The 13,688-nt window shown below is 43.0% G+C and overlaps 1 protein-coding gene across 1 annotated transcript; it reads left to right on the top strand.

Annotated features, from left to right (window-relative positions):
* Positions 1-4,528: 4,528 nt before the first annotated feature.
* dact1 (dishevelled-binding antagonist of beta-catenin 1) lies at positions 4,529-11,900 on the top strand. The gene is made up of 4 exons (XM_010868072.4): positions 4,529-5,291; positions 7,371-7,500; positions 8,268-8,423; positions 9,202-11,900. The coding sequence occupies exons 1-4, from the start codon at positions 4,944-4,946 to the stop codon at positions 11,259-11,261; spliced, it is 2,694 nt and encodes an 897-aa protein (XP_010866374.3). The 5' UTR covers positions 4,529-4,943; the 3' UTR covers positions 11,262-11,900.
* Positions 11,901-13,688: the final 1,788 nt, after the last annotated feature.

Here is a 13,688-nt window from a genome sequence, read left to right as displayed (position 1 = left end):
GCCTCTCTTATTCTCGTTAAATGGTCCTTAAAAAATACATTAGGCTATCCACCACTGTGATTAAAGGAGAAATGTAAACTGTGTGTGGAGAAATGTTTGTGTGTGTGTGTGTGTGTGTGCACGCACGCACGCACACACGCACATGCATGCTTGCGTTTGTCTGTACATCTGCAATTAGCCAGTATGACATGGGGCATTTTGACAGTCATGATAATGAAAATGATGATGCTGTCAATGAGGTGCCACATTGAATGTTGACTGCCCTACATATATGCCACCACTAGTTGGAGTTGAGCATTGGTCCTGCATGGCCTCATTTCATACCAGTGGGAGTTCAGACACTCCTGCCTATATCCCTTTATTTGTGATGAAGGTCCCACTTCATTGCAGCAACTGACCCGAGACAGTCAATGTCGAGATTATACATAATCTGAAGTACATCGGATGCCATTCATTTTTCATCGCATTCCCTGCTCGACCAGCAGGTTTGTACTGGAATATTTATGTGCCAGAAGGAACAAAGGTGGAAATCGCAGGTGGCCAGAGCGACTCAAGGAATCGCACTGCCCTTCGCATGAACACGGCACTAAACCACAAGCAGGATTCAAACCCTTGGCTTGTGATTACGCAGCTAACTGAAAGCCAGTGAAATCTAGTACTGAAACAAATAACTTAGTTTGTCATAAAGGGTCTGATATGCAGCACGGTAAACCAAACACACCATGCATGAGCCATATGATGCTGCTCCATGGACTTTAAGCACTGTGTGTAATCTGACCTGGTGCTCCATGGTGAATCTTGGGTTCTTCTAGCTGTTTGGCAATGGGATTTGATTAAAGAGTAGCACAAAGACCCACAGTTCACTGACAGATCTCATTAAGGTGGCTGTGTTTATCCCCAGGCACTTCCTGTACCCTCTTTCCTTATATGGTAATAACCCACTCTAGAGACAAACTGAATTTATGGTTCATTGTTGCCAATTTTAAATTGATTCTCCTTTTCTCCCCTCTGTGTGTCTGCATGTCTGTCTGTCTCACTCTGTCTGTTTCTCGGTTTTTCAGACTGTTTCATTTGTTTGTTGGATTCCATGTCGGACTGCTAGCTGGATGATGACATGTCGTCCAGAGGATGTTTGTTTAGGTCACAAGTGTCAAACATCTGGTTCTCATGGAGCAATCCTTGAATCCCATTTCCTAAATCCCCTGTCATGTTTAAAGAAAAGGATTAGCTTTTAGTTTCTCTAAAAACTCCTCCCACAGGTGTATGTATGTGTGTGTGTGTGTGTGTATGTGTGTATGTCTTAGTCTCTATTTTTCCCCTCTCTATCCTCCTGACTCCACAAGCAGAAAATCACTTCAACTAATTTCAAAGTGTTTTTGTGAGGGGAAGCTTTTGTGATGTCTACTGACTAGACCAGGTTAGAGATGGGTTTCTGTGGTTTTAATTAGCCTGCATGGGAAAGGCTGGCTTCTAAATATCTGAGCTAATCCATCAGCTATGCAAATCATGATTCCAATTTAGAGAAGAGTCAGCCAGAGGGGTTTTCCATCATGGCTTTACTTCATTATTATTCTTTTCACATACAGAAAACGGATAGGCCTACCATGATTTCATGTTCTCTTGAACAATTCTTAACATATTGTGTTTATGCCTGGATCAACCCACACTGTGAACCATGTTGAAAAATACAGGTTAGAGATAAGTTGTTTGTGGGGATAGGCAGATACTTACAATGGTTATATACCTAAAGATATATTCTGGGCTTGACTGTTGATTGTATGTTTAAAATGTCTATACAAAAGATCCTCAGGCATGATTTCCTGGCCTTTGTGATAGGATGGTATTGAGACCATCCCTGGGTAAATACAGACGTCATTAGTATGAAGAATAGGCACCACAAAGTGATGGAGGCCTGTGTTGAAATCCTATATGCTTTCTTTCCATGCAAACTCCTTAGATGAAAAGGTTTGAAAGGAAGGCTTGTTGTTCATGGAGGGGTAATATCATCTGCTAGGTTATCTTGGCTATGTAAGCTCCTCTGGTTGTGACAAGAAGACAATAGGCTGTGTTCGAAATGTTTCATACCACTGCAGGCAACTACAGATTGACAGATCTACAAATCAGCTTGCATCATAAATAAATCATTAGGATTATTCATCATTATTATCATTTTGGTCAACTGGTCAGTTCCAATCCACGTTTTAGCAATAATGCTCAGGGGGATGTGGTACATGGCCAATATACCACACCTAAGAGTTCATAGGCACGACGCACAGTGAAGTGCCTGGATACAGCACTTAGCCGTAGTATATAAACCATACACCACAAACCCCTGAGATGCCTTATTGCCATTATAAACTGATTACCAATGCAAATAGAACAGTGAGTCATCCCGTGGTATATGGTCTACCATCAGGGTTTAAACCAATCTGTTTATAATGTGTTTTTCATCCTCTGGAATACAGCCATTACACAGACGCCATAGGCTTACTGTTTACAATTACTCATACTGTCATTGATGTTACTAGTATGTCAACTATTAAAAAGAGTCAAATAAAATCAGAGGCTTAGTGTGGTGCAGGGGTGCAACCTGCATTCGTATCAGGGCCAGGCCCATATCTTCCATTGAAAACAAGGAGATTTAAATGCAGTGAAATAATAGAAAAATACATTCTAAAGCCAAGATTTTGTAGAATTCTAGATTTCTGTCTGCTTGTATGATTCCCGTCATCATGACTGTGTGTTATGAAGTGAATGAAGCCAGGCAGAAAAGCAATGATTTTGCTGGTTTTGCTGGGTAGCTAACATGCCTAATGTAACACTTTCAATCCAGTGTGGTTCTTTGAACACACATCAGCTAATGTGTTAATGTTTAATTTCCTAATATCAAAATTATTAGGACTTTGGCTAATATCTAAGCCACACAGACCTAGCTAGAGTTGACTGTAGTGCTAATAACTAGCTACATTTAAGTGTAACTACAAATGCCTCAATCAAATTATTGGCTGTTGACTGTATGCAGGTTAGGAAATTGATATTGCGGGATGACATTTTTATATATATATTTTTTTTTATTATTATTTGTGGTGATCAGTTTACCTACAAAATTGGTCCCCCTACTTCTACACCCTTGACAGGATACCAGTAAATACAATAATGATATTTTTAGAAAGATTTTCCTATATATAAATACAGCGACTGACTCTGAGTTTCCTTTTTTGACTTACACCCAAACTTTGGGAAGCAAAGAAATAATAGATATAGAAAGAGAGAAGGTGAGGTGATGGAGGAGAGAGAAATAGTAGATATTGTCAAGGAATCTTGGTGGAAATTGAAGGGACCACTAGGTTTAACAAATACAATGATCTTGTTTGGTAGGAACTGCTTTTAAATGTTAATAAAGGTACGATAGTGTTGGAATTTGTGGAAAAGAGCAAAGTAGAAAGTGTTCCATAGATGTAAAATATCAGCATACATGTGTGTTCACAGCAATGTTGGTATTAAACAGATGTTAATTACATAGCTATACATACTCTACCTGAAACATTTCTTTGTTTAAAAAGTTATACAATCTCACATATATAACAAAACGTGTTAATAATTTTAATACAAACCAGGCAGGGCTAATTGGAGAGGAGAAAGGGGCCGACAGTTGGCAAAGAGTGTATAGCCTGCCTTTTTTGACTTGCCTCCCAAATTGACAGTCTATTGTAATTAATTCAAGTGAGCACTGCCACTCAAGACCTCAGTATTTTTCGGAGTGATAGGAACCCCCCCCCCCTCCACTCTTTCAATTGAATGCATAAAAATGCCTGAATGTATTATATATTTCGTTGCAACAGCAGGCTACTTATAATTATAATTATAATATATTATAAAGAACCAGAGGTTTAGTGCAGTGGCTAGAGGTACAATGTAGAAGCTCTCTGTTCTATTTCGTGGTTTCTTAACAGAGGAGGGCGCCCTCTTCTCTAGAAACAAAACCTAATTAACACTGAAAGAAGGCACACCCTTTTCACATAATTACTTTAATAAACATTACGTAATTTCATAACGAATTGTTAATCAAATGCTATTAAGAGGTGTAACATGCACGCATAGTCCTACTCATGTGAATCCATTTTAATTGTAAATTAGAGTTTTCAGTAGGCCTAGTCTAATTACCTCTCACACTTACTCCAAGAGACAGTTGGTTGTTCAATTAATACTTTGCCATTATTAAATTCATTAAAATGTTTGATATTGTAAATATGCAATGTATACTGTATGTAATAAGCTACAGATGCAATGACTTACAGAGCTCACTACAGAATCTCCGTTCTTGTAGTTAGGCTAATTAAAAGCATTTTTAATTAAACATTTCGAAACTGTGAGAAAATAAATACAATCATATAGCAAAATTGTAAAATTTCAAGTCATTCTTGTATTTTTGTGTCACGGAAAGGGAGATCGGTTGAAGATAGAAGGTGAGAAATGTACGTCGGGCGGGCACTAGGACATGTTGCTACCACGGTAAAAGTAGATTGGTCTCCAAAGAGAGATGTGATCCAACCTTACCCACCACTATCCTCAGAACGCTGCGAGCTGCTTGGCAGGAAAATTGCTACACTCTATATTTGACTTTACATTGTCAATTTTGTCGTTTTAATCATGCAACTATTCCCTGTTGTTGCAAGCTGAAAAACTCAGATTTATATTGAAGTGTGAAGACCCCCGTTACAGTTTGGATAACAAAAGCGCCGATTTTACGCACACGATTTACTTTGAGTTTAAGCGGATTTGTTGATATAGCTGCTTATACAGACTTCAACAAAGTTTTGGACATGTTTTTTAATGTTCAGCGTTTTCAATGTGGATCCTGATTTTTTAGGCATTTCGCATTGAATGTACGTGCCCACTGTTGCCAGTTAAGCTACATGTTGTAAATCACCCTCGTTTCTTGGATGGATACAGTGAAGCAAACTGCTGTTGTTGCTGAGATGCTGGGCTCTAAGGACTGCATATTACAGATGCGGGATAGGAGAGAATGCGATACCCGTTCCAGGGAAAGAATAGAGGGAGAAATGGATCGGTTGCGAACTCGGGAGAGATTGGAAGCTGCTCTAGCGGGTATTGGAGAGCTGGAATACTTGAGACAACGACAGGAATTACTGGTCAGAAATTTGTTGAATCATCAGGAGGACGCTCTACCAACTGGGGAAGGTCCACTGAGCTTTACGCATGAGGAGAATTATTTGAACTCCGAGGAAAAACTTCTGGAAGAAAACATTTTATTATTAAGAAAACAATTGGTATGTAGTCTATTCTACACAATTATGTATAGCATATGTTATAAAATCATTAGGCTAGGTTATTCGAGTTTTATTTTGGTCGATTTAAAAAGCTGTGGTGAAATTGCCTACCAAAGTCACTGTTCATGTATTGTTGGATCAAGTCCATCCAAATTGTTTAACCGGAGGTCAATTTTCTCACGGAGTTGCGGCTACATGGACGCACTTCGAGGGAAAATGACAACATAGCGGAACATTGCCAAGACAATAATATAAGTTGGCGACGTTGAGTTCGTGCTTCTCGACGCAAGTGCCAGCCAGATAGGTGCGAAGACTGTCAAACGACAAATAAGGCGTCTGTGAAAAGAGGCCTCTAAATTAGCTTTCCAGCTTTTCTGTTTTAGTACTTAGTAGAATGTGCTGCGACATAGCCGTGTTTCACTGTTTTATCATGTTTAACATTTAGGAAAGGTTTATCAAGATGTTTATAAAGAGAAAAAAAGTCTCTCCATTTTTATAAATTAAGGATTCCAATAAGTCTTTCAATTTTTCATCTTACTAGAATCAACTCAGGCAATTGATGGTCAAACGGAGCAGAGTTGGTTCTCAGAGATTAAATGATGGAAAGAATAGCAGGATGGCTATTATTCAGGAATGAGTGTTATTTAAATCAAACTTCCTGAAGAGAGAAGGACATTCCTTATGTACTAATGTGGTCTGCGAGGGGGTCCACCCTCATGAATGAGATTTACTGATGAGTTACAATGAATGAGGAGACTGAAATTAACTTTTACAAGCCGATCTCCCACCCCCCGCTGCTGTTAAAGGATGCTTGGGAGTTATGGGCTGGTTGTTTGAAATTAGGCCATTTAACAGACCAAAACACACCTGGCTTCAATTTAGCTGAAAGGCAGAAACGGACAAAAATAGTGAACGATTTTGGAAATGGTTGTATTATTTCCTTACCTGTAGAATTTAATGAATGTCGGGCTTCATTAAATAATGTATTATTAGTCTTATAGCCTACCATTGTACTGTCACACATTCTTAAAAAATCAAGATACTGATTAACCTTTAATGGTTTGTCCAATCAGCTTGGGAAATCAGTCTGATGGTATTGATGATCTGCTAAACAACTGTTGGTCTACCTCTGGCCTTCCCAAATGTTATTTTGTGTGGAAATGGTCTCTGAAGCCATACCATGTTCAGAGCACATAAATCCCCCACTGCCTCCTGTCAGAGGCCTAGTTTATGGTCTGCCAGTCTACTGCTGCCCTGCTCTATAGAATGAGGAAGTCCTGCAGCTCAATATAGCCTGGAATCTGTGTGTGTGGATTTGTATGTGTCACATTACTGGCCTCAGTCATAGAGCAAATGGTAGTTAAATTGCACAGAGGATAGCTGGCTTACCGACAAGGCTAGCAGCTACCTGGGAAGGGAAATTCAGAATGCGGCCTTAGTCTGTTGTTGGCAAGCCACATAATTTTCCTAAATTCAGTCAATGTGATTTTTTTTAACTGAACCTGAAGTGTTTTCTTTACATTAAAAACATTCCATAAAGCGGAATGGAAACAGCACCGTATGATCTGGTTGCTGTGAGGTGTGACCCAGGCCTGTTCCACATATCCCGCATGTTTGAGGCAGGAATTGTTTTTCTCCCACAGGACCTGCTTCTAATTTAGTTTGGGAGACTAATGGCTTCTGATCGACATGGTTTAGTCAAGATGTTGAAGACATGCAGTGCAGTATCTACAGGCCTGCTTTCAGTGATCAACATTCAATGCTATGGAATTAATTTTAAAAAATGGTGCCAAAAGTGTCAGGGTGGACATGCTCCTACTGGTCCAGGACAATATAAAATCACATTGGATGGAGCTTTATATATCTGCCTGGTCCCAAGTTGCACTGTTCTCTTGCCGACTCATTTGCTTACTGTCTAGTGCAAATGTGACGTATTTGTTTGGGGATAACACTAAAATGCCAAGGAGTTGGCATGGTAGCACAAAAAGACTCAGGCTAACAGACATAGACTTCCATCCAGGAACCCAGCTTATGTTACCGCTGAGACTAACTGCATTGTCTTTGTCCATTTCCCCCCAGAACTGCTTAAGAAGACGAGATGCCGGTTTGATCAATCAGCTGCAGGAGCTAGACCGGCAGATCTGTGACCTCCGGTTGGACACTGAGGCGTCACATGACCAGATGGAGACTGACAGCCGTCCGAGCTCAGGTTAGTCTGGTCCTGCAAAACAGTCATAGATTCTCCCGCAGGATGTCACCCTGTGGAAACTGGAAATAATCTGTAAACTCTGCCAATTTAGAACCAGTTCAACTTGGGTCATTGAGAATACTCTAGAACTCTATACTCTAGATCTAATCCTTTGAAGGCCGGAGGACTTCGTAGTAACTGACAATGCAACCATCACTGGTTTGGAATGGGCTAACAGTTTTCTCCTCCTCATTGCCCGGAGTACTAATATGGTAATACGGAGTGTGAACACTCTGCCTGGTACTGTATTCCCTGATGAGTTGTATACATTCCGCATTCCTTATGTAGAAGGTCAGTTTGGGAAGTGTGGATGCGCTGAATCTTAGCGCGAAATGTCATGCTGTTCAAAGGAGACTGTGGATTTTAGGATATTAATGCAAACTAGTCTCATCAAACTTCAGATAGGGCTTCTATGGAATTAGCATTCCAACAGTCTACTTCATATCATAAAGCGTGCCAGGAAATTACAGAGCGGATGTAGGGTAGGATATGCTGCAAATTGAAGGAACATTATTCAAGACTAGTCTAAACCCTGTTTACACAAAAGCCTTGTTTTTTTAAGTGCTTGAAATTTTCTGCCTTAATTCTTTTAATAGCTGCAGCCTGTCATGTAATAAATTGTTGGATGACAGCTCCCTGCCTGCGGTGTGTAAAATAAATGTGTTAAAATGTTCCCTTCTGTTTCGCGCTCTCTCTCTCTCTCTATTCTCTCTCTATTCTCACTCTAGGATTTTATGAGCTGAGCGACGGAGCTTCAGGGTCCCTCTCCAACTCCTCCAACTCCGTGTTCAGCGAGTGTTTGTCCAGCTGTCGCTCCAGCACCTGTTTCTGCAGCCCTCTTGACACATCGCTGTGTGCCTCAGAGGGAAGGCTGAAATCTGCAGGTGAGAGAGAAACCCTCACCGCCAAGTCCGGCACGGCCCCAACAGGCTTGAGAGCAATTACGTTTTCCGCTCACTGGCCGAATTGGTGGAGAATTGACCCCAGCCCTGCTCAGCACCTGTGGACTGTTTGATGTCACACGTGGTCTGTCTTGGGAGCAACAAGCTTGGTTAAATCCTTTTGTTGTCCTTTGCTGTGTAAACAACACACTCTTTGCTTTGTTCTCCATAGACCCCGAGCACCCCCTTCACCGTCCGCATAACTCCAGGCTCAGTGTCGTCTTTTATTCCAGTACCTTCTTCGGTGTAGTTTACCATGGCAACGCATGTGTTTCAAACGTGCAGTAGAAAAAAAAAAACCACTATGTTCCAAATAATACTATTTTCCCTACCTAGTGCATTTTTGACCCTCTGTGTAAGGAATAGGGTGCCATTTGTGTTAAGCCAGTCTCCCAGCCAGGCAGATGGCTCTAACCAGCCACACCTATGATGATAAGACCCAAACAAAAGGCAAATTAACACGTCTAAACCAACTGCTCCCTTCATTATCATAGTAAGAGGTCACATGCTTTGCTGTGCTTACCCTGTCAACACCACGCGCCTACGTTATCTGAGTGACATTATTGTCGAAATTAGTAAATGTTATGGAAACGGGTGGCGCTTGCCGTTTTATACTGTAGTATTTTCCCTCTGGTTCCCATAGGGACTACTAGGGGTTGTAGTTACTACTGTAATCGTTGTTCTACGGTAGATTGTAATCTTGGGTCTCCTGGGTTTCCAGACGAGCTGGGCAGCTGTGCGGAGTGCGAGGGCCGTTGTGAGGAGCAGCAGATCGCGGGTGCGGTTAAGACGTCACTCTCCGCCACTCCCTTCCCACCCCCTCTGGACGCCTCCTCCAGTCAAGACCTCCAGTCCAAGTACCACTGCGACCTGATCGGCAAGAACGGCAATGACGTGTACCGTTACCCCAGCCCCCTCCACGCCGTGGCTGTGCAGAGCCCCATCTTCTTCCAGTCTCTGGTCGGCCAACTCCGAGAGGATGGGGGTTTGTCAAAGAGTGGCAGCGGCGGCGAGGGATTCGTCGACTGTCACAAACTCGACCAGCAGCCTATTCTGGTGCCTCAGAGCACTTCATGGCCTGCGACCCAAATGCCCGCGGGTAAAAGACTGGACAGTTATATATTGGGCCTGCTTCAGAGGCGGGCTCTGCCCATGAGGACCAACAAACCACGAACAAGCATCAGCACCGACCCGTCCAAGAGCATCCTGAGGCAGGGCAGCTTGTGCGTGAGACAGGCCAGTGTTTGTCAGCAACAGCAGCCAGCGCCACATGGACTGTGGACCGCTCCGGTTCCTGACCTCAAACCAGCCTGGCAGACGTGTTTACAAGCGGGAGGCGCCAGTACTACTGATCCACGAACAGGCTCTCCGCATAGACAGTGGTCGGTGGAGAGCAAAGGAGTGTCGGACAATGGGACGGCGTCCCAGTCTTTGGGCCATCCTCAGAACGCATGTGGCCCGATCAACGGCAGTGACAGTCAAACCAGCCTGGTGACCAACAACCAGGTTAAAAAGAAGGGATCAGAGTTGTCAGCCAATAAAGTACTTTCAGCATCGACCGCTCCTCAGTCTAAAGACAACCAGGGCCTGGGAGCCCCTAATGCCAATTCCTCCCCGAAAGAGAGCAAGCATCCTTGTCACCCTGCTACTTCAGAAGACATCCCTATTAAACACTCCCAGACACTTCCTAGAGAGCTCACCAAAGCAGGCACTCCTAAGAAAAGCCTTAAAAGTGTCCCGGTCTCGGTCCAGACCGTCCAGCACACTAAGAAAGAGAGGCCCATGCTGGAGTTAGGCAGTGTGGGGTCTTCCTCTCAGAGCCAGGACGAAGGACACAGTCACATGGTCAGCGCTCAATACATCCCGTCCCAGAGGCAGACCGTCAAGCTCCGCAAGGGGGGCAAGAACATCAAGATCGTCAAGGTGAAGGGCGCCTCCCTGAAACCACACAGGGGTACGCACGCCCATGCCGAGCCCGTTTCATCCGAGGCGGCCGGGGGGAGGGAGAAGGGTCACCGGTCTGGAGGGTCGAGGAAATCGCATCAGCCGGAGGACGCGCAACACGTACACAGACCATCCTCCAAGAGGGGGGCGTCCTCCCGGGCCAGGCGCACCGTGCCAGCCTCCATCCCAGAGGGCCGCGTCCTGGAGAAACACGTGGCCACGTTGTCCACAGCCAGGTCCACGGTGTCCAGGCATCCAGGCCACCACGGAAGGGAAGTGGTGGTGGCCAAACCCAAGTACAAGCGGACAAGCGGACAAGCGGAATACAACCGAGGACGACTGAGGGCCGTCGCCGAGGTGCCTTACGACGAGGCCTTTCGGAGAGCCCACCGCCGGCAAAAGAGGGAGCTCATCGGCCAAGTGTCCACGACCACCACCACCACCATGTACCTGCCTTCCAGCGTGCAGTTCACCAGCCCGTACACCTACGTGGCTGGCAGCGACTCTGAGTATTCCGCCGAGTGTGCCTCGCTCTTCCACTCAACCGTCATGGACACTAGTGAAGATGAGCGTAGTAACTACACCACCAACTGCTTTGGAGACAGCGAGTCCAGCCTGAGTGAGGGGGACTTTGTAGGTGAGAGCACCACCAGCAGTGACTCTGAGGAGAGCGCCGGGGTGAACTGGCCCCAGTTTGCGGGGCACGGCACTGGGCCTCAGGAGGTAACCGCCACCCAGGCTAAGGCCTTTGTCAAGATTAAGGCCTCTCACAACTTGAAGAAGAAGATCCTTCGCTTCCGATCTGCGGGTTCGCTGAAACTTATGACGACTGTATGAGGGAGGGACTTTAGGGTGTCAGGCATAAAGAAGTGACAGCCAATCAAATTGGCCCCTCTCTCTGCCCAACAACAAGTGCCTAGACTGCGCTAAAATCAGTCTGAGAGACGTTTAAAGACTCGTTTAATTGGGATATGAGGATTTGTATACAATGTCCAGCAAAGTCTCTCTCCCTGCACTTTCTGACTAACGTTGGACAGGGGTAAAATCTGAGTAGCCCCATTGTAGCCATTTTTGTATTTATTACTTGCTCTAGTACATGGCAAAATATCTGTAAAGCCTTTTAATGGTCCTGATTTACTTTTTGGATTAAAGCTATTTAAAGTGTAATATATTTGGTTGGTACTTCTGGGATACATGTGAAAGTTCTGAAAAAAACACGGTATTAAGTGGCTGTAAGGAATATTCTTGGCTGCATAGACAGTCTTTCAAAAACAGACGTTCCAACTTCAAATGCTCGTAATACAAAGGTAATGATTTGATGTATGTACAAATACAATATGCATGAACAACTTCTTTACCTTACCATCTGTTGTTGATACTAAACTGTACATTGCCAATTGTTGTACATAATGTCTATGTATGTTAATACTGGTGCTTAACCTTTTTATGCTTTATTAAATGTCTGCTTTAAGATCAGTATTTGGTCATCTTCCCTTCTGAATTGTGAATGGAGGTAGCATGTGGTTCTTTATCGTTTTCTAAATCAAGTCTTGCAGCTAGGATTGTGACTTTTTATTTTGTCTCAGTAAATAATAATCCCTCCTTTCGGATATTCTAGAACCTTATACACCTTCATAGCCTATTAATAAAAGCTTATTAGCGCACTGAAATACAGTACATCCCAATTCTACCTATTTATTCGTTTATTTATTTGAAGCATATTCCAGAACCTCGTCCACCTTTCATTGATCATTGTAGAATCTGCAATGCTGAAGAATTCCATAATAAGCAACTAAATAGTGTTTAAAACAACTAGATATAATACCTTTAAACAGTCCTGTCTGTGTTTGTTTCATGATGCTCTCTGTCTTTGTTGTGTCAATCTGTCGCTCAAACGTTAAGCTCACTGATCACATCACAGCGTTAATACAACACCGTCTCCATGTCTTCGAAAGTCAGCCCGCTCAGGCTCTGTTTTCAGGATTCCAATCCACAACTTCTCTCGGCTGTGAGAGTTTGGAGGAAAGAGAGAGAAAGAAGTGAACTTTAAGCTGCTCTCTGGGAATTAATTATCTACAAAATATTGTGAAGTATATTTATAGGGAATGGAGATATGTGTCAACAGTACTGATCTACATCAGGCATTCCTGTTTGACCCTCAGATAAATGTTGGCATCAGGTCCCCCGGGCAAATATCCAGTTTACATATTGAGTATCTATATATTACATGGGGTAACCTTGGCTCCAGTAGAGATGGAAGCCAAGGTAGAGTCTGTGGGAGTCTGCCTGTATGCGTTGTTCCCTGCAAGAATGTAGTAGTGTCTGTTAGGAACCAGTAAACTAATCAAAACATTTGACCCAGATTTTCTGTTTTTTTTCCTTCAGTTCTCACTGGTTTAGCTTTGATCCCAGTCACATGGTAACTTTGTTTAGACTTCAAATCTCTTATGAAATCCCTGCCAAGCCAACAACACATGCCTCTCATGAAGAATTATTGTTTTGTTTCTGGCTGAAAGGTCATTTTTGATGGAGGCAAGTTATGGAGTTATGAAACCAATGGCATCCTATTACCAATATTGTGCACTTATTTTGATCAGAGGCCTAAAGATTGTAATGAAGAGTTGGACTGTATCTCCAGACTCTGTTTTGTTGACTACGTGGAGTGCTCATTTAGACAATGGCCTGGTATGTAGAGCACTTGCTCAGTAAAAGAAAGGTTAACAGACTGAATCCTCAAGTCGGCCAGATAAAAAAACAACTTGTTCTGAATGAGACGGTTAACCAAAATTGCTCTGGTAAGTCACTCTGCATAAGAGCATCTGCAAAAAAATGTAATCCAAGGATTGGGCTACATTGAGGTTTCTGACAAGATATAATGTTAAATGTGTCGAATTTTCTTTGTTACACATTACATATGTATAATAATTAATTTGTACTTGGTTTAGAGGCCTAACACCTGATGTCACAAACATTTACCCATGTCCAAACTAGCATGGAAGCTAACATCTTGGACTAATCTGTGTAAGTATGGTTTCAGACATCCTTCTCATTATGTCTTCATGGTCTAACCAGGCTGTAAAATAAGTCATTTACAGGCAATCCTGGAGAGTTGTGTTTTCTGAACGTAGTGAGTGTACAATTAGTCTGAACCACATACTGAATCATGACATTTCCTGTAACAGCATCATGAACAATTCGGTCGCAAACACAAAAATGTAATCCCAATTAACTTTGTTGTTTAGACCGCAATCATCCTGACACACT

The sequence above is a fragment of the Esox lucius genome, chromosome 15 (assembly GCF_011004845.1).
Source record: "Esox lucius isolate fEsoLuc1 chromosome 15, fEsoLuc1.pri, whole genome shotgun sequence".
In the NCBI taxonomy this organism is placed as follows: Eukaryota; Metazoa; Chordata; class Actinopteri; order Esociformes; family Esocidae; genus Esox; species Esox lucius.
This window is presented reverse-complemented; position numbering and strand designations above follow the sequence as displayed.